The sequence below is a fragment of the Drosophila miranda genome, chromosome XR (assembly GCF_003369915.1).
Source record: "Drosophila miranda strain MSH22 chromosome XR, D.miranda_PacBio2.1, whole genome shotgun sequence".
In the NCBI taxonomy this organism is placed as follows: Eukaryota; Metazoa; Arthropoda; class Insecta; order Diptera; family Drosophilidae; genus Drosophila; species Drosophila miranda.
This window is the reverse complement of record NC_046674.1, coordinates 3,757,983-3,781,348: the sequence shown is the minus strand read 5'-3', so window position 1 is coordinate 3,781,348 and position 23,366 is coordinate 3,757,983. Positions and strand designations below refer to the sequence as shown.

General features: G+C 45.0%; 2 protein-coding genes across 6 annotated transcripts; one reads left to right on the top strand and one right to left on the bottom strand.

Moving 5' to 3' along the window:
- Positions 1-7,557: 7,557 nt before the first annotated feature.
- On the top strand, positions 7,558-13,141 carry LOC108152217 (mediator of RNA polymerase II transcription subunit 15). 5 transcript variants are annotated; one of them, XM_017281394.2, is made up of 6 exons: positions 7,558-7,880; positions 9,168-9,895; positions 11,191-11,374; positions 11,442-11,499; positions 11,555-12,469; positions 12,541-13,141. In XM_017281394.2, the coding sequence occupies exons 2-6, from the start codon at positions 9,817-9,819 to the stop codon at positions 12,766-12,768; spliced, it is 1,464 nt and encodes a 487-aa protein (XP_017136883.1). In that variant the 5' UTR covers positions 7,558-7,880; positions 9,168-9,816; the 3' UTR covers positions 12,769-13,141. The 5 variants fall into 5 exon arrangements, with proteins under 5 accessions (XP_017136883.1, XP_033243456.1, XP_033243455.1 ...); XM_033387565.1 differs by having other exon boundaries at positions 7,562-7,776; positions 12,538-13,141; XM_033387564.1 differs by having other exon boundaries at positions 7,562-7,880; positions 12,538-13,141.
- A 3,884-nt stretch (positions 13,142-17,025) lies between these two features.
- On the bottom strand, positions 17,026-23,299 carry LOC108152216 (ATP-dependent RNA helicase dbp2). The gene is made up of 4 exons (XM_017281392.2): positions 23,177-23,299; positions 21,604-22,955; positions 18,820-18,998; positions 17,026-18,740 (listed from the first exon to the last, which is right to left on the bottom strand). Exons 1-4 carry the CDS (start codon positions 23,182-23,184, stop codon positions 17,895-17,897), a joined length of 2,385 nt encoding a protein of 794 aa, XP_017136881.1. The 5' UTR covers positions 23,185-23,299; the 3' UTR covers positions 17,026-17,894.
- Positions 23,300-23,366: the final 67 nt, after the last annotated feature.

The following is a 23,366-nucleotide window of genomic DNA, read 5'->3' as shown; positions in this document are numbered from 1 at the left end:
CGGATCATTATTATAGCCAGACGGAACACATTTTTTAATAGAGAAAAGTAAGAAGATAAATTCTGATTGTTACACAAAATATTTTGGACCGAAGCTTTTGGCTAATTGAGAAAAACCAAACTCCAAATGCGGATTGTACTTTATTACGACAATCCGAGCTCCCACACATCGCCTCAGTCAACAGATTTTTTGAACCCACAAAATGTGGAATCAAGGGGTCCGCTGACTTGCAAACATATCCTCACACCTACTGAAATATTTTTTCCCAGCTTTAAAAAAAAATTGAGTGGTCTACGATTTTCGACACCTGTTGAAGACTTGTTTTAAAATTACTTCCTTTCGAGTGTCAAACATACTGACAAAATATGCTAAATAGGCCAGAAACTTAACTACCAGCCTACGTACATATATAGAGGACTATGTTCTCATAAGATATCATTATTTACATCATTTACAACTGCATTATTTGAGCGGAATTGAAAGGTTTATCATCGTTTATAACAAAAAACAACACATTTAAAAATCGAATTTATTTAAAATTCTTTTAAAAAAACTGAAAGTTGCCAGATATATCGCTGTGATTCATATCCTATCCTATCGCTCCGGATATCAATTATAGTCGTATATATCACTGCCGAGAGTCAGCTTCTAATTTGATAATTCAATTCTGCATGGCAATTCCCCTGACAACCAATCAAGAAATCAAATCAAAATGGATTGATTTTGGTCACATTGGGCCAAGCCCCGAATCGGAGCAAAGAGTAGAGCCCAGAGCCCGAGCCAGAGGCCGAAAAAAATGCTTTAATTGCTGCCAAGGCAATAAACTTCAACGGCAATTGACGTTTGACACTTTGAACGCTTGAGAACGCTCGAGAGAGATCAGTGGCTCAATGCTCCGGAGTCCGGAGTCCGGACAGACAGCTGGCCGGTGGATCGGTGGTTCGGTATGGAAAGACATACGTATACGTATACGAGTATGGATTGCATTGGATTGCGCTCTCAAAAGAGTGGACTGGCAGCGAAAGTATGACGACGATGCTTGGATATTCCCAGCGCGCGTCATGAAGCTGCGGCGTCTGCGCCTTTTTTGGACGTTTGGCAATGCTGCCACAGATGCGATGAGATGAGATGAGAAGAGAAGAGGATCGTATAGGATGGGATGAGATGGTTGGGCTGATCGCATAGTGCACCGATGCGCTGCGATGCGATGCGTGTGCTGGCGCTCAGATTCAGCATCGTGGGGCAAAAGCATCCATGGTGCTCGTACTCTTACTCGTACTCGTACTCGTACGCCTACCAAGAGTTATGACAGGCCACAGAGCTGCTGCGATCCTTAAATGGCAAAACGAAGCATCCGATCCGTTTATGGACTGACGACAAAGACAACGAAGACGAAGACGACGGCGTGTTGACAATGATGTGGATGATTGGTGTTTTGTGCCCGTTTCGTAAGAAAGAAAGCCAAGGGTTCCCGTTTTCCCGTGAATCGCAACCAGAGACCAGAGGAGAACCCGCTCTACCTTCAGTCCATATGGCATCGCATTGCGTTGCGTTGCGTTGCGTCGAATCCAGTGGAGTCTCCACTCGAGTGGAGTCTCTCATTGCGTCGCCGTTGCCTTATACGATGCGTCTAGACAGGCTGGAAAAAATCACAGCAGAATCATTCAGGCAATGCCAAGTTTGGCGAGGAGGCCTTCCTTCAATGATTGCCCCCATGAATGAATGAATCCAGAGAGCCCCAAGTCGAAGGCAAAGTCGAAGTCGAAGTCGAGAGCAATTAGTATGCGCAGATTGTGATCACTCGGAAGTAATGCTAATTTTGTTGTCTACCCGGTTACCCAAATGGAGAGCAAGGGTACGGCAGGGGGCAGCTTGTAGATGCTGTAGAAGCTGTCCACCTGTGCTTAGGGTATATGTGTTTTTTGGATTGTCTTTTGGGGATCGTTTTGCTCTACAGGGATCTGGAAGGCTCTCTAAAGACTCCGGCACCAAGAAGATCGTTTCACAGACATTTCAGGAGTTTCCCACTGCAGCTTCCCACTAATTGAGCTCAAGATAGGGTAGCTATAGGTCTATTGTCGAGTGTTCCTTCTACTGAAGCTTCCTCCTGGTATCCTTTCACTTCAGCTAGCCGTTGAGCTAGTTTTTCTAAGGTCCCCACCAGGCCTTACCCAAAATGGTCTGATGCATTGGCCCAGGAGATGTCATTAACATTAGACAGGGAGGAAGACCCCAGAGCTCCAGAGCAGGTGAATGAATGCAGCTGACAGATGGAGACAGTTCCAGGTGGAGATGCGGATGCGGATGGGGATGGGGATGCGGGTGGGGATGGGTATGGGGATGGCGATGGCGATGGAGGAGAACTCCATTATGCAGGCAGCTTGCTTGTCTGTGCCATTAAGAGCGTTAACAGGAGGACATTAGTATCCTGTAGGCAACACCTGACGCAGTCGTCAGAGACGACACCGTCGACGAGGTCAACTTCAGACAAAGGCATGCAAATAGGATTTACCAGAGAGCCAGAGGAGGAACAGGGTGGAACGAGGAGGACAGGGAGGACCAACTTGGGTCGCCTTGGAAAATAAGAAAACAACTTTTTGCGCTAAGCAGATGAAAAGGCATTTGCATATACTACGCCCTGTCCGGGACAGGGAAGCGAAATCAAAAGCTTTTTAAAGGATATTTTATATAATTTCACGCTTAAAAGGCGCACAGTCCGAAAGCAGGACTGGGACCAGGATCCAGGATTCAGGATTCAGGATCCAGGACATGGTCCCTCACTCTGTTTGCTTAGCGGCCTGAGGAAATTGAAAAAAAACGGTGCTCGTACTCCCCTCTGGTTCCTGGTTCCTGGTGGAAACAGCCGTTGGTTTACCCACGTGCCAAGCGGCTTAAAAAACGAACCAGGAAGGAATCGGGCAAAGGAAAGACAGGCCACGCCAGGCCTCGTCCTGCGGTGGAGGTGGAGACATTTGCATGCGACTTTTAAATCAATTATTGTTAAATATTTATTTCTTGACAGTCCATTTCGGCGAAGGGGAGTTTGGGGTGTCTGGTTGTGTCTGTCGGTTGTGCCTTTGCTGTTGCCGTTATCGTTGCTGTTGCTTTTGGTTGGCCATATTATCCTAACATAAATTACATGATTGATTTCATTCGAAGGGGCAACAATACGAGTGCTCGGAGAACAGATCGGCACAGAATGGAACACACTTTGGCGCTGGGAAAACAATGGAGAGAATGGAGAGAAGAAAGCAAACAAAATGCAAATTGGCTCGGGTTTTTTTTTTTTTTTGGCTTGATTAAAAAGCTTAGAAATTAGCATATCATTTGTGCAGCTATTTGTTGGATACTCGTACATTATAAATATATTGATTGCCTGCAAGGGGGATAGCAGGAGGCTAGGAAGAGCTGCTAGAAAGGAGGCTCTTCATCTGCGGAGCCTTTAACCAACTATGTATTTAGCTGTAGCTGCGCTACCTTGGGATGTGGATGTGGATGTGGATATGGACAACATCTTTGCTTTTATATATTTTTCATTTTTTCGGTTGGCATTTTTATTTGTATTTTTTACGCTCCAGAGCCAGGAGCCTCAGCCGCAGCTTCAGCTTCAGCCTCTGCATCGTCGTGTGTTTTGCTCAGTGGCGCGTTGACATCGCCATCAAAATGCTTTGACGTGGTTTTTGATTGACAGGAAACTCATAAATAATTCATGTCATTAAATCATGTTACATTTTTTTCTCTTCTCCTCTCATCTGGGGCTCCTCCTCTTCCTTCTTTCTTTCTTTCTTTCATGCAGCAGTGGCAGTGGCAGTGGCAACATCTTCAGGTCCAGCTTCATTGAAACAAGTTTCTCCAAGTGGAGTGACGGACATTTGGGCAGCACAGCAGCTCTCCTCCATGGTCCTCCATGGTCCTCCGTGGTCCCCCGCTTCGTCTGTGCTCCTGTGCACTTCTCTAGCAATTAAATGTCAAAAACTGTTTCTCTTCTCGCCTTCTCCTTTCAATGTAACTCAATTCCACTCTCAGATTTCTGAGATTTCTTTTCCCTCTGATTCCTCCTTGGCCATATTCTTTTTTTAATATTTTTCCGCTGTGGAAAACTTGAAGAAAATAAGTTTTCAATGAATATAATTATGCAAAACAGCCGCCCAGTCGCACTCCACTTGGCTGGACCTTAAGAGGCTCTGGAAAAGGGACATTAAAATTATATGAAAGCTGCTTGGCGCAATTTAAATATTTCTACGCCTGCTTTTCGTTCATTTCCACGCTGTCATAATATTTTATTATTGCTTGTTTTAATTCCTTGTTTCATGATTTCACAATCTCTGCAGCTTTGGCTTTCCCTTTGGTTTTCCTTTATTTTCTTTTCTTTCTTTCGTTCTGTCATCTTTTTTCTGTCAATTGTCCTTCAGCAAAAAGTTTTTAATTTTCATCAAAAGATTTCTCTGGCTGCTGTTTTTAATGAAATTTTGTCCGCTTTCCTGTAAAGGATTGCTTCTGGTCGCGGGCCGTGGCAATGGGCGGGGCCCCGCCACAATTTGCATAATTTTTTATCAGCCATTTTTAATTTGCGATTTCGCGCAGTCGAGTGCGTGTCCTTAAGGAACTTTTCTCCGAAACTTCGCTCCTGTGTGGGAGCCTCTTTTTAATTCAAGTAATTTATGATATTTTTGGGCTTTAAATGATATACGACTATTTGCTGGGGGTTTCAGAGGGGCAGAATCAAAACCCTTCAATTCACATTGGGCCATACAGCCGATATTTTGGCATAAATTCGAAGGAGAGACTTGAATTTGAGTACAGTTGGTTGTAATGTGCATAAGGACTGAGATAAATTTCTTCCTTATCCGACCACGCCCACTCCTACTGCCCATATTAGGTTCAACTTTAACTAGTTGTTGAGTTTTGTTGAATAATCCATTAGTATTGACTAGATTCTTTGATTCTTGTAAAAATAACCATTAAAAATGCATCTCCTTAAGTTTTTCGCTGCCGCATATAATATAAGACGATTATTTTGTACTTGTTTCATTGTTTTGCTCCGTGCTTGAGCTAAAAATATATACATATGTCTTCAGTTTCTTAAATATCAAGCTCGAAACAGTGAGAGCATTTCTATAATTATCAATCCAATATTGAGCAGCTTTTGTAGAAAAATTCAAAGATGCAGTTCTTGTGATTTAATGCCTACAGAAAATCATTTTAATAGCCTGAGAGTCAGACATTCATTATATGACCGGTCATCGCTTCCATTAGATATAATTAAATGTACCATAGATTAGTCGCTCTCAGCCCTCCGTCACACCGGTATTATCGCTATTCGGCCAGCTCATAGGAGGATCTTCTATCTTCTATCTGTCTGGGAATCTGGCAAATCATTTTAATTGCTTTGCCACTCTCGAGCCCTGACTCCTGCCTCCTGCAATACCCAATCCCTGGCCAACACCCGGGCCTTAGTCTTTGTTGTTGTCGATTGTGTGCGGCGATAATAATTACACGTCACGCTGCCACGCAATCAAAACATTATTTGTGCAAAATCACGGAACTGAACTGAAGCGGAAGTGATGAAGGACTTATTGGCTGCACGCGTCCGTTGGCGTTGGGTTTGGCGACGGCGACGGCGACGGCGTACTCGTCGTTGTCCTTCGCAAAAAAAAAGTTTAAAAAATATTTTGTAGCACCGTCCTCGGTCCCCGGTCCCCGGTTCCCGGTCCCGCACCCCATTTGCATTGCACCCAAGACTCATCCTTTGGTCCTTCCGTCCCGTGTTAAATTCAACGCAACGCGTGCGGTCACGTGGCTGGGGGACACGCCCACTTTCATGATAGTCACAATCGGCAGCCGAGATTTAAACAAAACGTTGCCACCGCATCAAACGTCATTCATGGCTGATGGACTCCTTTGCCAGCGCCAATCACTCAGCGGCAGCGGGAAGGATAAACATCAGGCAGCAGGAAGGAGCAACGGAAAATCGTTGAAAATTATGTAAATTGTTTTTCGGGCGAAAAGGAAAGGAGTGCGAAAATTTGCCTAAATGCTTTATAGGCCTCCCCCAGCAGCGACAATGGGAAATGGGAAATGGGAACAGGTTCATCGGAAGCTGCCCCAAATTGTTGCAGCAGGCGAAAAAAAGCCAAACAATGTGACAGAAACATATGTTGCCATCATCAACAGTTAAACGAGGGGACAATCCTTTGACAGGAGTCTCATAATTCGCAATGGATCACAGATTGTGGGAGCATTTGAGGTGGGTCTGGGAGGTGGCTTACGCTGTATACTTCGCATATATTTTGGAATAGGTATATTCTCAAGCTACTAGTATGTATATTTCAGCTTCAGAATGGCTTCCCATCCCCCAGCATCCGTTTAGAGACTCTTGCCACCCCATTTTTTGTCACAGTCCAACAGATCAATGGAAAGATATCATTTCGCATTTGTTGTATATTGCTTCCTGTCCACTATTGCCATATACATTTCATATTTTTCCCACCATTTCGTGTGACATCCATCCCCATCCCCATCCCCTGTCCACATGCCCTGTGCCAGCCCCTTTGGACGACACACGTCCGTGGTAATAAAAGCGCAAACGTTTCAATTCCGTTGCGGCTGACAAATGCACGGAAAAAATGCCATCGTTTCTGCCCCAAATATATAGTATATATTATAATGATAAAAAGACAAACGGCAGAATACTGGGAACGGACAAAAGTTTATCTAGATGCTGTCGAGTGTTTTGATTTGTAACGTTTCTCACTTCATTATTATGCAATAAATAATGGCATCTACATGTCTCTCGTATAATATAATTCAGAGGGGCGAGAATGCAGAGGGTTGTTCTTGATGAAGGGTCGTGGCCGTGGTCCTGGTCCTCTAGGCAGCGGAAATAGAGCGGAGCTGAATGGTCAGCATTCAGCATTCGCGTCTGTGGAAATTAATGAGCCCTAACATGACAAAGTGAGTTTTTTTTCTATCTCTCTGAACAGTGGAGAAAATGACCAATCTAGCAGGGACCCCATTTTTGAAATGCGGAATTTTTTGCATTTTTTGGCGGTATCCATTTAGAATTCCTCCAGGAGTTATCCTTTTATGATGTTTAGTTCGAAAAGCTTCAGCTTGCGCACCAGCTGTAAAGTTCATTTCAATTTTCCAGAGCTTAGCAGAGTTGTGTGGAGTGTAGCACCCCAGTGACATAACCTTTGACCTTTCCGAGAGCTTTGGAATAAGCTTTCGCGAAAGCGTTGCCAACCATTGCAGAAAAGATGAAATAAAAGCACCAAGCTCTGATCCAAGTTAATTTCCAAGGGCTGCTTTAGCTTTAAAAAGCTTTATTCATTCATGCATTCATTCATTTATTCATTCAATCATTCATTCATTTGCACCCCCTAAAAGCGTGCTGCAAGCTTACGCATAATGAACCCTTGTGCAAAAGCTTCGCCCAAAAACACACCCCTGCATTACAGAGAAGAGCAGAGCAGAGAGGACAAGAGCACAAGCGTCTATGCTTCTCTGCCTCTGTGTGCGTTGGTATGCCGTCAAGCTGCTCTCTCTCGCTCTCTTGTGTGCTGTGTGTGACACAAAGAGGAGTGTCAAGCAGCATAAATTTCAGCATACAAAATTCCACACACAAGCAACGCGTCGAGTAAATTTTCGGCAACTTTTCCGGAGGAAAATCGAGTGTAAATACGCTGAAACAAAATCAAGCTGAAGCTGAAGAAAAATTCAAAGTTCCTAGCTCATAGATCTAAGCAGAAATCGGTGTGAATTAATTCGTTAGCGGTAAATGTTGCAAGTCTCAAACGGTGTGCTGTGTGTTTGTTTTTTTTTTTTCGGAGTCCAAATGGGCCCAAATGTCCGATGGGATAAATCAAACAAGTTTCAACGTATGTATAAAAACGCGGCCCCCAGTGGGGCCCGCAGTGCGAATGGAAATCTTTAAGACATCGTGCAATCATAAATAAAACATAAATTATGTTTTGCTGGCAGCAGAAATAAAACCATCAAAAAGGAATGAAAATGCCGAGCAACAAAAGCGTACGAACCCGAGCGGATATATTTTGATTTTTTTTTTATAAATAGAAAAATCAATTTCGCACGCAGCAGCGGCAGCGGCTGTAGCCAGCAAAAAGAGAGAGCACTCTTATGCTCGCTCTCCCAACAACACACACACGCGCGTGCTCCCTCTTTTTTTGTTTGGCGCAAGTGTGGTGCCTGTGTGTGTGTTTGTATGTGTGCAAGGTATATTTGCTGGAGGGTGTCATGCTTTATCTTCTATTTGATATCTATTGTGTGTGGTCTGGCCGAGGGCCTTACTTGCGACAGATCTCACCGCAATCTCATGTATTGTCAAACACAAATAAGAGTGGATACACCTTACCCTGCACAAAATACGCCTTGGGCTTGTCTTTGTGTCTATTATAAGTCCAGTGCGAGAGAACCAGTGGCTGCCACTGGCACTGCCTCTGCCCTGTGCCGTTGTGCCATCGAGAGAATAATTGAATCTACTCGTAGTTCAAGTGTTTTTGTTGCACCATTTGTTGTGCTTAATATTGTTATTATTTGTTTAAATTATCGCCAAAAGAAGCCACAAACTACGCAGGAGGCAAAAACGCGCGCGGACCAGCCTCCTCTTTTATCTTAACAAAAAATACTCTAAAGCAGATTCGCATACCCTGCATTAGCTGGTGCCTGGTCCTTGGTCCTTGGTCCCTGGTGCAAAAGTTGGTGCCAAACCCTTTCTGATATCCTGTTTACAACAAATTACGAGTTTTGCTACAAATTGAATTTGTGCCGCACGCAGCAGAAGAAACAAGGAACAAGTGGTTGACAGACAGAGTGCTATCTATAGAGGGGGACGCAGGTCCCAAGTTAATTTCCGTTGCTGTATCAGCCACCCCCACCACCACCACCACCATCAAAAAAAAGAATGAAAAAATAAGGAAAATCATTTCTATTTGGTTTGAACTGGATAGAGGTGGTGGAGCAGAGAGGGAGAGGTGCTTGGTGGGGTGGGTGGTTGCCTAAATGGGTGGCTGGGTGTCAGAGTTCCACTAAGAATTCTGGCTGTTGCTGTTGCTGTTCCTGCTGTTCTTATGGAATCTTTCGAAATTGACAACAGCAGCGGCAACAATCTCAACAACAAATTAAATAAATTAAATTTACACACATAGTTAAATTAGTGAAAATTGAATAAAACAGAAGAATAGACGAGACAGAGACGAGACGAGACAAGAAGAGAAGAGGCACTGAAACGTTTTGATAGAAAACGTAAATAAAAGAGTCTCTGCCTGAGAGAGACAGTGCGGTGCGTGAAAGAGAGCAGCACACCGCCAGAAAACGTGCGAGCAAGTGGGGAGACAGACACAGAACGTGCGGATACGGATACCCCAAGAGGAGGCAACGCTAGAGAGAAGACAGCTCCAGAGAACGTGTGGGAGGAAGTTAGCAGACAGTCCCTCACTGGAAGAGGAAGAGCAAAGTGAGAATAAATCGCAAGGAGAGAAGACAGCCCCGTGAGGAGGAGAAACCGCCAGAGAGAGCACTGCGGATTGGAGAGACAACCGCCCGCTGGCTCTGCGCCACACACGACCCCACGAGACACGGCACGGCACGGCACGGCACGGCACGGCACGGCGAGGAGAACGTGTCGAGCAACAAATTAATAATAAAATAAAGAAACACACAAATTGAAGAAAACAACAAAAGTCGCAGTAGCAGAGACACACTCACAGGCAGCAGCAGCATCCGAAGCAGCGATAGAAGCAGAAGCAGAAGCAGCCGCGGGAGCAGCAACAACGTTGCCAGAGGCACAGACGGAAGATGGGCTGCGGGCAGAGCAAGATACATTTGTATCCCAGGAAATCGAAGAGTAAAGCTAATGGCAAGAAAGGAGGACATGGTGAGTGTTGGGTGAAAGCGGGTGAAAGAAGGAGGGAGGATATAGAGGTGTCGAGGTCGATCGGGAGGCTACAGAGCTACCTTCCCTTTCCTTCCCTTTAGTTCCAATAACAAAAGCTTACACGCATGACGACATCAATTTGCCTTCAATCTTGCCATACATGTATGCGTGTGTGTGTGTGTGTCTGTCTCTCTGCGAGTGTGTGCTTGCTTGTATCTGTGTGAGCCACCTGTTTCCACACAATGAGGACATCATTGATTAATATGTCACTAGCAGCAGAACAGAGAAAGAGAAGACCTCTGCTGTTCCCCGAGAGGGGACCCATGCATTCAGCCAAGTAATAAAGGCCTACATTTTTAAAACCCCCATTTAAAAATCCCCATTGTCTATATATATACTATATACACACACCACGTGCATATGTGTGTGTGTGTGTGTGTGTGTGTGCGTGTGTGTGCTTGCTCTTAAGTTTATAAAAATGTAAAAATCTAACCTACATGGGCCAAACTTTTGACTATGCCCCACTTCCACTGCACGTTCAACGATGTTCACCTTCCTTCCCTATCACCACTTCGTCTGCTTCCTTCACTCTATTCTCTTTCTCCTTTGTGTTTTCTCTCCCTCTCTCTCTCTTTGTATGTGTGCGTGTGTTTGTGTATAATTAACTGCTAAAAAAGCAACTTGTTGTTGCAATGGGCGCTGCGATAAGGTGGGTGTGGTCTGCCCCCAAGGGTCCTGCTCTCTCTCTCTCTCTTTCTCTTTTTTCATGTGTGTCTGTGGCTGTGTGTGTGGAAAAGGGTTCAAGCCAAAATGTGTAGCATACACAAAGGCGCCATTGTGCCATAAACGACCCAAATTTCTTGTTTCTCGTAGGCGCAAGCTACGCTTACGCTTCGTTTCGTACGGGATCCTAGATTAATTATTCATAATAACCTTCGTTTCGTGGCTTTGGATTTCTCTCTTCTCCTTGTTGGATTTGCATTAAAATTCATAACTCCCTTTAATTAAATTTATGGCCATCTTTAAAGAAGAGGCACAAAGAAATATTAGGTACATAGAAGCAGGTCTTGACCGAATGTTATGAAAGATGAATGGAACTTTCTCGAAGTGGTAGGCCACACCATGTCCTGGGAGAGCGCCAAGTGCTGCTATCAATGTGTGTCACCCGGTCTCGGGTTCTCGAACGAACAGCAGTCGCAAGTTCACTTTATTGCTAAAGTTTTGCCACTTTGTGGCACTCTCGGAATTGCCAACTCATCTTCTATAATATTCTCTGGTCCTTGGTCTCTTCGCAGCCGATTCAGATGCCGAAACGGATGAGGACGAAGGCCACATCGAGGACACCGAGAAGGCACAGCAACGCGACCGCGAGAAGCACGAGGAGAGCGAGGAGCAAAGCAATAAGGATATCCAGGACTCTGACGAGGATGTGGCCGTGTCACTGCTGCGTGCCAAGAATCTATCGTTGCTGCAAAGCCAGTAAGCAATTCCTATACGAAAGGATCTCCTCTGAATGCCCCGCTAACAATGTTCTCCCCATTTCCAGGGAAATATCCTCAAGCCAACAGAACTTTTTCCGCATGCTGGACAGAAAGATCGATGAGGTGAGTACTGCAAATTATTCCGGCAAAACACTCTAGTAACCTATGACCCCTGCAGGGTCCCGACTACGACTCGGCCAGCGAGACGGAAGTCGCCTTGGAGGAGGCACGTCTGAATGCCCTGCGCCAGCATTGGGAATCCGCCAGCCTCACCGCCTCCATTTGCTCCTCCGCCAGCCGCTCGCTGCAGACCACGCCCATCCGACAGGTGCAGGTGCCGCTGAAGCAGCCACCGCGAAGCGCAGGGCTCCTACTCCAGCCCTCAGCGGCATGTGGTACGATGGCCGCGACGGAGTATCTACCTCAGCATGTTTTGGCGGGGCGACAACAGCAGCACCAGCAGCAGGCCGCCGTTCTCTACCAGCAACAACAGCAGCAGCAACAGCAGCTTATCCTCCTGCCCCAGATGGATGCCAACATCGTCCATACGTCCACTGCTGCAGCCGCAGCGCAGCTTGCCCAGCTCCAACAGCAGCAGCAGCTCCAACAGCAGCAACAGATCCATCAGCAGCAGCTCCAACAGCAACAGCAGCAACTGTACCAACAACAGCAGCAGTATATGCTGTCCCTTCCCGCCGGAGTCATGCAGCAGAGCGTCAGTCCCAAGCGACTGATGTATGGAGCGGCGCCCTCGCCGCCGATCAGCTCCTGCCCTGTATCCGCAGCCCCTCCTTCCGTTCAGTATATCACAGCCGGCTCCCAACTCATGCAGCAGCCGGGTGCAGCGGGTTTCCTCAATGGCGCCGGCGCCAGCGGGGTGGGAGTGGGAGTAGGACGAGCGCCTTTGCAGCTGGCCTACTACGGCGCACCGAGCACTCCCCCACAGGGAGCTGCGACATCGGCTTCCCTGAATGCCCCCGAAACGTACGAAATACAAACCGCTCCACACAGCCAAAGTCAGCAACAGCAAAAGCAGCCGCCACCGCCACCGCCTCCGGGTGGCTACTACGGCGAGATCATGCACGGAGTGCAGGTAGGATCAAAACGAACTTAACTCACAATAGATCCTAATAGATTTTTCTGTTCTGTATGTCTTCCCAGCAGGCCGCACCCGCTGCGGAATACAAGTTTCCAGCGGCCATTAGCGTTCAGCGATTGGCGCCGCAAGTGCAGCGGCAGCTGCGCGAGACGCAGGAACTCATAAAAGACTCGTGCCCGCAGCTGTATGCCGCGGGCTATGGCAGCCCAGGACCACCGATACGCAATCCCAGCAGAAATCCAACTAGAACTAGACCCACCCTGGAGACCCAGTTCTCGCAGGAACTATCGTGATATCTATATATGTAACAAACAGCAAGCAAACGCAAACGCAACCGTAGCAAAGGATAAAACCACATTCTGAACAGAATCAGAGTTAGATAAACCGCAGCCAAAGAACAGGAAGAACTAATTAACCAAAACTATAAAATACTACAAGAAAAAAAAACGCGAAAAGCCAAAAAAAAATCGAAGAAAATCAATTAAGAAATTGTAAAACTGCACTCGATGTTTCAGACCCCTCCCGAACCGGGTAGATTGTGCCCCCCATATACGACAAAACTATACGCGTATTAATTACTAAAACCACGGTTGCCACTATTAGTCCCAAAACACCAAAACTGGTCCTCTTTTTGATCGCTGGCCCACTTTTCCACCAAATGGTCCCTTTTTTTTGCTTCTATTCATAGTTTTAATTCGATATTATTACATAAAGATTTTGTACAATGACAAAAGCTATTATAAAAACGTCGTTTTATAGGTATAATGTCGGTCAATCGATACCAATATTTCCACCGATCACAAGAACGCTCAATACAGCCATAACGACATACAAATGTGAGGTCGACTTTTACCAAATTTAATGATGATCGTTTGCGAAATTGATGTCCTATTTTCTGATGCCAAAAAGAAGTCAATCGACCCCAAATTCGAGGCTGGTCCCATGGCATTTCTATGAAATCCTTAACAAGCTCGTTTTCCAAAAGCAACACAAAAAAAAAACAATCAGGCATACTTTTGGGGTTCCTCTTTCACTGTTAAGCATAAGTCCTTAAATAACTTGAGGTCTCATCCGAACCCAAGCAATCAAGTATACTTTTCCGATCACAAGAAGTCGTGGCACGCCCAGAATGGCCTTCTAATGGCGCTAGTAAAGTATGATTGCTACTGATTACAGAAATCTTGGCATACTTTTGGGCGGAGCTGTAGTTGAAAAGTAGATGTCCTCCCGGTCACGAAATGACATGCCACGCCCCGATTGGATGCCGAGAGATATCTGATGGTTACATCATAATTTTTTGCGAAAATCGTGAGGACTCGGATGTCCTTTTTTTTGGTGCAAATCGCTTGGCAGGACTCTCCCGGTCACGAAATGACATGCCACGCCCCGATCGGCCCATAAATAGTCCAAATATAGCGTACAGAAAAAACCATTATTTGCATGATGTGTAAATCCAAATCTTCGGAAGGCTATATTTTAGACAAATAGGGTCAGATCGGTGAAGGACAAACTTTTCCAGGATCGCGAGGATCCAGCCCGTCGAACGGCATCAAAATCTCGACTAGGAAGACGGGGTCGATTTTTGGCAAATTTAATGATGGTTACATCATGATTTTTTGCGAAAATCGTGAGGACTCGGATGTCCTTTTTTCTGGTGCCAATCGCTTGGCAGGACTCTCCCGGTCACGAAATGACATGCCACGACCCGATAGGATGCCATTTGGCAGAGATATAGCGTGCAGAAGAAACCAGTATTTTAATGGTGTGAAAATCAGAATCTTTCGAAGGCTATATCTTAGACAAATAGGGCCAGATCGGTAAAGGACCAACTTTTCCAGGATCGCGAGGATCCAGCCCGTCGAACGGCATCAAAATCTCGACTAGGAAGACGGGGTCGATTTTTGGCAAATTTAATGATGGTTACATCATGATTTTTTGCGAAAATCGTGAGGACTCGGATGTCCTTTTTTCTGGTGCCAATCGCTTGGCAGGACTCTCCCGGTCACGAAATGACATGCCACGCTCCGATCGGCCCATAAATAGTCCAAATATAGCGAACAGAAAAAACCATTATTTGCATGATGTGTAAATCCAAATCTTCGGAAGGCTATATTTTAGACAAATAGGGTCAGATCGGTGAAGGACCAACTTTTCCAGGATCGCGAGGATCCAGCCCGTCGAACGGCATCAAAATCTCGACTAGGAAGACGGGGTCGATTTTTGGCAAATTTAATGATGGTTACATCATGATTTTTTGCGAAAATCGTGAGGACTCGGATGTCCTTTTTTCTGGTGCCAATCGCTTGGCAGGACTCTCCCGGTCACGAAATGACATGCCACGACCCGATAGGATGCCATTTGGCAGAGATATAGCGTGCAGAAGAAACCAGTATTTTAATGGTGTGAAAATCAGAATCTTTCGAAGGCTATATCTTAGAAAAATAGGGTCAGATCGGTGAAGGACCAACTTTTCCAGGATCGCGAGGATCCAGCCCGTCGAACGGCATCAAAATCTCGACTAGGAAGACGGGGTCGATTTTTGGCAAATTTAATGATGGTTACATCATGATTTTTTGCGAAAATCGTGAGGACTCGGATGTCCTTTTTTCTGGTGCCAATCGCTTGGCAGGACTCTCCCGGTCACGAAATGACATGCCACGCTCCGATCGGCCCATAAATAGTCCAAATATAGCGAACAGAAAAAACCATTATTTGCATGATGTGTAAATCCAAATCTTCGGAAGGCTATATCTTAGACAAATAGGGTCAGATCGGTGAAGGACCAACTTTTCCAGGATCGCGAGGATCCAGCCCGTCGAACGGCATCAAAATCTCGACTAGGAAGACGGGGTCGATTTTTGGCAAATTTAATGATGGTTACATCATGATTTTTTGCGAAAATCGTGAGGACTCGGATGTCCTTTTTTCTGGTGCCAATCGCTTGGCAGGACTCTCCCGGTCACGAAATGACATGCCACGCTCCGATCGGCCCATAAATAGTCCAAATATAGCGAACAGAAAAAACCATTATTTGCATGATGTGTAAATCCAAATCTTCGGAAGGCTATATCTTAGACAAATAGGGTCAGATCGGTGAAGGACCAACTTTTCCAGGATCGCGAGGATCCAGCCCGTCGAACGGCATCAAAATCTCGACTAGGAAGACGGGGTCGATTTTTGGCAAATTTAATGATGGTTACATCATGATTTTTTGCGAAAATCGTGAGGACTCGGATGTCCTTTTTTCTGGTGCCAATCGCTTGGCAGGACTCTCCCGGTCACGAAATGACATGCCACGCGCCGATCGGCTCATAAATAGTCGATATATAGCCAAAGAAAAAATTAAATCTGACGTCAAATGGGCGATACCAGGCGATTATCCTTGATGGAGTCCTTACTAAGGATACTTGACCCAGTAATACAATTACATTTTCTTTTTTTGCTATTTGTGGCCCGATCCAGGCGTTCTATGGTTTCCTGTCACGTGGAGAACATCCTTTCCTTTATAGAGTCCTTGTAAAGGATACATTTTCTTCCCAAGTCAAACATATGAAATCTTCTCTGCTATGTGTGTGCCGACTTGGGCTGATTTGGCTTCCTGTAATCGTAAGAATGTCCTTGAAGGATTACTTATCAAGGATCAAAAATACTTCCCCTCATACATATTAAGTTTTCTCTACCATTTCCTGTTTTGGAGATCTGGGCGGTCCATGGCTTCCTGAAATCCCAAAAATATCCTTTTCTATGGGGATTGATACTTTCCCAGGATCGTGAAAATCCAGACAAATGTTCGGCAACCGATATCTTGACGAAGAGAAAGGTATCGTGGCTTTAAAGCGGCTCAAGAAAGGTCAGTTTTTGGTCTCCAAAACCTATTTCAAGTGGCAACTGTGAAAACAACTACTAAACTTATGCGAAGCAACAAATACAACAAGCATTAAAACTAGACAAAAAATAATATTCACGAGGCAGCCAAAGGATTATTAAAGAAGAGGATAGGGTAGGAGAAAGCGCAAGGGGTTAATAGATTTAGGAATCGAGTATAGCGTCATAAAGCGATATACAATATATGCAAATGCCACAAATGAAGGGAGAGGAAGCCCCCGAGAACAAAGCAAACACAAATCATACAAAGTACGAGTAAATAATTCTATATTGCAATGAAACAGTCTCATACAAAAATTTTGTTATTCATAATTGTCATGGTGTAATTTTTTACCGATCAAATATTTTTCTGTCCAATTCTCGAAATGGTGTCAGCGATGGAACGTTCGTTGGAGATGATTAACCATTAGCGTATGAAGCTGTCTTGTCTTGTAATATTTGTATAATTTAGTTCTATTGATTATTATGATAATTTTGGATGTATAATAGTTTTTCTTATATGAATATATATATTGTATGTATATGTATATTTAAATGAAAAATAAAAGAAAATCAATTAAGTTTAAACCTTAAAGAGAATGGAAAGCAGACATACCTTTAATTTTTATGAAGTTTGTTGCCAGTGGGATCGATCGGAGAAAGGAGAAAGGAAGAACGCATTCGAATGTCTAATTAATTCCTTTATTCATATCTGTTGTATCAATCAATTCTTGCTCAAAGGCTCACATAAAATGGAATTTCATTCTGTATTATTGGGTGTTAGACATTCATTTTGTGGCTGTTTGTTGTTAGTTGTTTTATTTGATTTTGTTATTTAGTTTGAAGTACGCCGATAGGCAATTAATTAGACTAGTCACATAATATGGTTTAAGATGATATAATACGCGTTTGATTCTAAGAAATTGACATTTTTTGTTTTGTGTCCGTGAGTGTGAAAATTGTTAATGTCTTCGGTTTATACCCAGTTCCTTGTGGGTATAAACCTTTCCGAATTTGTATGTTGATTGTTTTTGGTTGTTTGGAGAGCATTGCAAACATTTGCTTGCAGTGAGTGGTGTGTGTAGTGTCGAATGAATGTTACATACAATATTCGAGAATTGTATATTGAAATCAAACACGCCCAGGGCCGTGGAAATATAAATGCCATCAATATTGCTGATCGGCACTCGAATGCCCTACAAATTTGACTAAACCAAAATCTTATCAACTAATTGGGTTAAGGAAAACGATGAGATTTATCAAATTAAAAGCGTGTTTGATTTCAGTTTAAACCATATTATATAGCTAAGACGTGGGCGGAGATCTACACAGAAGAACGTATCAATGTCGTCGCTCTAGACCAGAATCTCTGGATCGCGGATCTCTGGTCAGTGTGCGTCCTCCAAAAAGGTGTGGTTTTCTGTGTGTGGGGGATGTGTGGGGTGTTGGTGTTTTTTGTTTGTTTGTAATGTGTGTGTTTGTAAGCTAAATTAAATACAGCAGAGCCGGGTCTACGTTTTGATAGCTTCTTTAGAAATGGCTTTGTCTGTGTGATTTAGTTTTGTACGGGCAACGGTGGCGGAGGGTAGGCGTAGATGTCGCCGCTGTTGGCCATCATGTAGGGTGCCGCCTGTGTGGGCACAGCATACTGGGGGCGGTAGGAGTTGGGCATGCTTGTCGGTCCGCCGTTGAGGGAAACTGTCGCCATGCTGGAGGACATTGAGGAATACTGTCCATACGCCTGAGGAGGCATACCTCCTGCGGCTCCGGCAGCCACCGCTGCCTGTTGCTGCTGATGTGGTTGCTGAGCCTGCTGCTGCGGATGCTGCTGCTGGTTCACTGGTGGCGGCGGCATGTTGGAGAAGTTCATGTTATACGGCGAGAAACGGGAGCGCTTCTGGTCAATGCCGTAGTTGGCAGCCGCTGCCATGGCTGCATGGGCAACTGCGTCGGGCAGCAGCGGCTGTTGCTGCTGCTGTTGTGGATTTGCTTGCTGCGGTGCACCTGGGCCGCTCTGTGCCTTCGGTTCGAAACAAGCGGCATTGGGGTTGAAGCGCGAGAAGGCAGCTCCGTTCTGCTGCTGCTGCTGATGTTGTTGCTGCTGTCCCTGATACCCCTGGTAGCCCTGGGGACGATAGCCGCCATTGCTGCCCGGATTGGGTGGCGATGTGCGCGGCTTCTGATCGAAGCGTGGGGCGCCACCGCCGCCGTTGAAACCATTGCGATTCATGTTGCCGCTGCTGGCGTTGTTGTTGCGGTAGTTATTGCCGCCGTTGTAGCCTCCGCCCATCTGCTGATTGCGACCTTGATAGCCATTGCCGCCGCGGTAACCGCCGCCCATTCCACCTCCGCGCTTGTAGCCTCCGCTCATGGACATGCTCAGCAGCTTTGGATTAATCTCCTGCACAGAGATTGAACGAAAAGTGTGTAAGAAATGGGCAAATGCAACGAGAATGCAACTCCAATGCAAGAAGACTCACCTGATTGGCCTCGCGGAGGACTTGGATCAGATCATTGGCCTTGTTGGCATTCGAGTGCGTGAACAAGGTGTATGCTGTGCCCGTGTTATTCGATCTTCCGGTGCGCCCGATGCGGTGCACATAGTCCTCAGAGTTCGAAGGATAATCGTAGTTTATAACGAACTTGACATCGTCAACGTCTGTTTTCATTTCATTTCATTTACATTTTTCATTTCGAATTTGAAAATTGAAGAAGTATGAAAGAAAATGTTAAAAATATCGAATCTTTCCAATATGCGGGGGCGAAAATAGGATTCTTTCTCAATATTTACTCAAAAAACTATTTAACAAAAACGGAAACTTATTCATGTGTGTGTGTGTGTGTGTGTTATAGTCTATTTGTGTGTGTGTGTGTGTTTGTTGTGTCCGTTCGAGTGTACATAGTGTGTGTATGTGTGTGTGTGTAAGTGTGTTGGTTAATTGAACTTAAAATACATACTTTATCGAATCGGTCAATGGATTTTGTCGTTCTGTATTTCTGTTTTATCTTTCTTTCTTTTTTGTTTGTTTTTTTTTTTTAGTTGGTTTTGTACTTTGAACAAAAATTTCGCCATCAATACTATTAGCGTATATTAATAACTATACATCTTTGGCAATTAGATATATGTTTTTTCTATACTGCAGAAATGTGGACCTCGACCTTTGTCTTCTCATCATTCTTAAATATGTTTCTTCTTATGTTCTTTCTTTTCAATACACAAATCGTAATATAAATGTTTTTCTTAAAGCTTAATGCATACAAGAGAGACGGCTTGATTAAAAATTATGATTATAGTTAATATAAGGAACACACATACGGCATACGGCTTGGGTACGGTATGGTTATAAGCTTATGATAGATAGAGGGTGCTCTCTGGATTTGATTAGTTTCACTGGGAATGATTATTCAAGGGGTGCGGGGTGGGGGCTGAATTGGGGTTTTATGGATTCTTGGGGGAGGGGGTGAAGTTTAAAGTTTGAAGGCTGAAGGGTGAAGGGTGACGGTTGAAGGGTGAAGGAAGGGGATCGTATAGCTATGCTTAGGAAGCACTAAATTAGCCTAGTACTTACCCTGACAGCGACCTAGGGTTTAGATTGGGTTAGAGAGATAGATAGGCTTACGCTCAAGTGAGTGTCCCTGTTGATCCTGTCCCTCTGCCTGTGACTCTGCCTGTGCCTGTGCCTGTGGCTATCTCTGTGCCTATCCGTGTCCTGGCTATCTGGACTGGGTCGCCGATCTCCGATCTGCTAGAAACTTAATAACTCAACCCTCAACTTGTATATATGTATAGCTTTTTTCTCATTAACTTTATCTTCTTTGTGTATATGTTTCAACTTTTTCAACTTTAAACTTTTCATTTCTTTCGTTTTGTTTTTAGTTTTTAGTTTTGTTTCTTTTCGTTTTTGTTCATTTTCTTTTTGCCATTTTTAAAAATCGAAGTCCATTTCGTAAAGTGCTGATGATATTTTTGTTCACACACAAATTTCGGTTTTATACATAGAGTAAGGAGCGACGTAATATAAATATAGAATACTTTATGGTACATAAATAAGCTAAGGAAAATTAGCATCAGTCAAAAAACTCGTTGGCCGCAGCAAAATGTTGCAATTACTCAACGTTATTGATTATTTAAATAACTTAAACAACAATAAAAAAAAATTCAACAAAATATATATATATATAGATATTTTTTTTAGGCTGAGTTTAAAGATTGTTTCCTTGCATTAAGGGATTATTTTGTTCTTTGATTTAAGATTTGAAGGTGCACTGGAATTAGTCACTACAGTTTCGAGTTTCGAGTTTTGTTTGGTTTTAGAGTATTTTGCTGGCCGCTGACTCCTTGACTGACAGTAAATTGCATTACGAGTACATGTTAGGGTTACTCAAAACGTGATTCGACGAGACACAACTAAAGACTATGAGCAAGAGAGAGAGAGAGCAACAAACTAACGAACTAAAAGTAGTAATCAAACATCATATAACCAGCAATGCATGGAGAGCAAACACATTCCCCTCATTATTTGAGCCCACACCAGTTCTTCACACACCCTTTGACATTCGCAAAGGGTCTTCTAGGTCTTCTAGGGAATTGAAATCGGATGAGGAATCGGATTTGGAGGTGTATCGCGAATCGGGATGCTAAGCGGCGGCTCGCCTCGGAAGGAACCGTGAAATCGTGAAACCGTGGAACCGTGGAACCGTACAACCGTTCAACAAAAAACAAAAATGATCGCAATAACAAATGATCTGATTATCTCGGATCTGTTATTAGATTTTGGTTCCGTCTCAGCCGGAGCTGAAGCTGTAGCCGGAGTACAATATAAACCTGGTCTGGACCAGCTCGCATCCCTGCTAAATAATAATAATCTGGGATTATTGGACTTTGGATGCTTCGGATGCCAACAGAAGCTGGAAGAGAGTCGAATAACTTAACATGCAACATATAAACGTAAAAATAACTTAACCTATAAATGCAAAAAGGTCAAGCTCCCTCACTTCGGGACAAGTGAGAGACAAGAGATGGAGTAATAGATTCAGATTCAGATTCAGATTGAGAGCGTGAAGGAAGAGCAAGAGGCTGGGTCGGTGTTGGCCGATTCATCGCTGACGGATGCTCTGGGACGAACCAGGAGGCGTCGACGACGAATCACAAAATAATGAAAGAAACCCCACGGGATGCTTGATCGATCCACAGGCAACAATTGCTTGGTTATGGAGAGAGAAACAAGAGGTGGCTCAGTGCCGACCAAAATATGTCTACTCACCCAGTCCGCGAGCAGCCACATCTGTGGCGACCAAGATCGAGTGACGTCCATTACGGAAGCTGGACAAGACAAAGTCGCGCTCCTGCTGCGACTTGTCGCCGTGAATGGCGCATGCACGCCATCCCTGACGCGAGATATTGCGAGTGATCTCGTCAACTCGCTTCTTGGTCTCCACGAAGATGATGGTCTTGGTCTCGTTTTCGGCCGAGATGTCCGACAGAAGCTTGATCAGCTTCCCCAGCTTTTCGCTCTCGTCGCAGACATCAACGATTTGCAGTATGTTGTGGTTGGCGCTCAGCGTGAGCGACCCGATGTTGACCTGTATGTAGTTTGTGAGGAACTCCTCGGCCAGCTGGCGCACTTCCTTGGGCCAGGTGGCTGACCACATCAGCACCTGACGATCCGGACGAATCTGCTGCATGATCTTCCTAATCTGAGGCTCGAATCCCATGTCCAGCATGCGATCGGCCTCATCCAGCACCAGGTAGGTGCATCGCTTCAGCGTAGTGGTTCCACGCTCGAGGAAGTCGATCAGCCGTCCCGGTGTGGCAATCACGATCTCCACGCCACGCTCTAAGTCCCTGGCCTGCTGTCCCTTGGGGGCTCCACCGAAGATGCATGTATTGCGCACATGGGTGTTGCTGCCGAACTCAATGGCCACCTGCTGTATCTGTTGGGCCAGCTCGCGAGTGGGAGCCAGAACCAAGGCAATGGGTCCATCACCACGCTCCAGGCGCGGCTGGTTGTTGATGTGCACTACAGCGGGCAGCACGTAGGCCAGGGTCTTGCCTGACCCAGTCTGGGCCACACCCACCAGATCGCGTCCACTCAAGGCGATTGGCCAACCTTGGGCCTGGATGGCAGTTGGCTTGGCAAAGCCCTGCTTACGGATCTCGTTCATCACGTAGTCTGGGAAGCCGCCCTCCTCGAAGTCAATACTGGGTGTAGGCACCTGATCCCCCTTGATAGTGATTTCGTTGTTTGTGAGGAAACTCTCGGTTTCCCCCTGTGTCCTGGCTAGAACCGTATCGCACGGCTTGTAGAAGTTCTTGCGGAACGGAGTCAGATTTACCTCGGACCAGATTATCTTCGGCAGATGAGCGCCGTGTGTGGAGGTGCGGTTATTCTGGTTGCCGCCGAAGCCGTGATCCATGCGTGGACCTTGTCCAGTGCCGTTCATGCGACGTGGCCCGCCATTGCTGGGTCCGGCAAAGCCGGGATAAGGGGCAGAGCGGTTGCGCTGGAACATGCCAACGCCAGCAGCTCCGCCGCCGGGGCCGCCCATGCGATTGGGGGGCATGCCGCCTATTGCACCTGCCCCTCCTCCGTAGGCATTAACCTGTCCGTTATACCTGGAACGATCGTGGTTTATCATGAATACAAATTTAGATCCTTACAATTCAAAGCTAAATTTTGAAAAGAAATGTAAAGGTTCTTTTTTTATGTAATTTTTTTCATGATTTACTGCCATTTTGAATTTATTGATTTTTGACTGCTTCGCCGAGTGCCGCCGCATGTCCGAAAAAACGCGTAAAAAACGCAAAACTAGCTTGGGAAATACTTGTGCACTTACATGTTCATGGTTTTGTGATGTTTAATGTACAATTCTTCGCGAAATTATAAATTTTTATTGTACGTTTTTTTTTCTGCGTTTTCACTTCACAAAATTTTCCAGCCTTGTAAATGAAGTGTGCCCGCAGATTTGTGAATAAAATATACCACCGGACGTTCAGATATATATCGAAATATTCCGTGTCATTTTG

Bases quoted from the DNA above. Each gene is read 5' to 3' on its own strand.
- LOC108152217 (XM_033387565.1), top strand. From the start codon at position 9,817: ATGGGCTGCGGGCAGAGCAAGATACATTTGTATCCCAGGAAATCGAAG. The intron at 9,896-11,190 runs GTGAGTGTTGGG...GTCTCTTCGCAG, and splicing joins TGGCAAGAAAGGAGGACATG to CCGATTCAGATGCCGAAACG. The intron at 12,470-12,537 runs GTAGGATCAAAA...ATGTCTTCCCAG, and splicing joins AGATCATGCACGGAGTGCAG to CAGGCCGCACCCGCTGCGGA.
- LOC108152216 (XM_017281392.2), bottom strand. The intron at 18,999-21,603 runs GTGAGTAGACAT...AAATGAAAACAG, and splicing joins TGTGGCTGCTCGCGGACTGG to ACGTTGACGATGTCAAGTTC. The intron at 18,741-18,819 runs GTGAGTCTTCTT...ATCTCTGTGCAG, and splicing joins TCCTCCGCGAGGCCAATCAG to GAGATTAATCCAAAGCTGCT.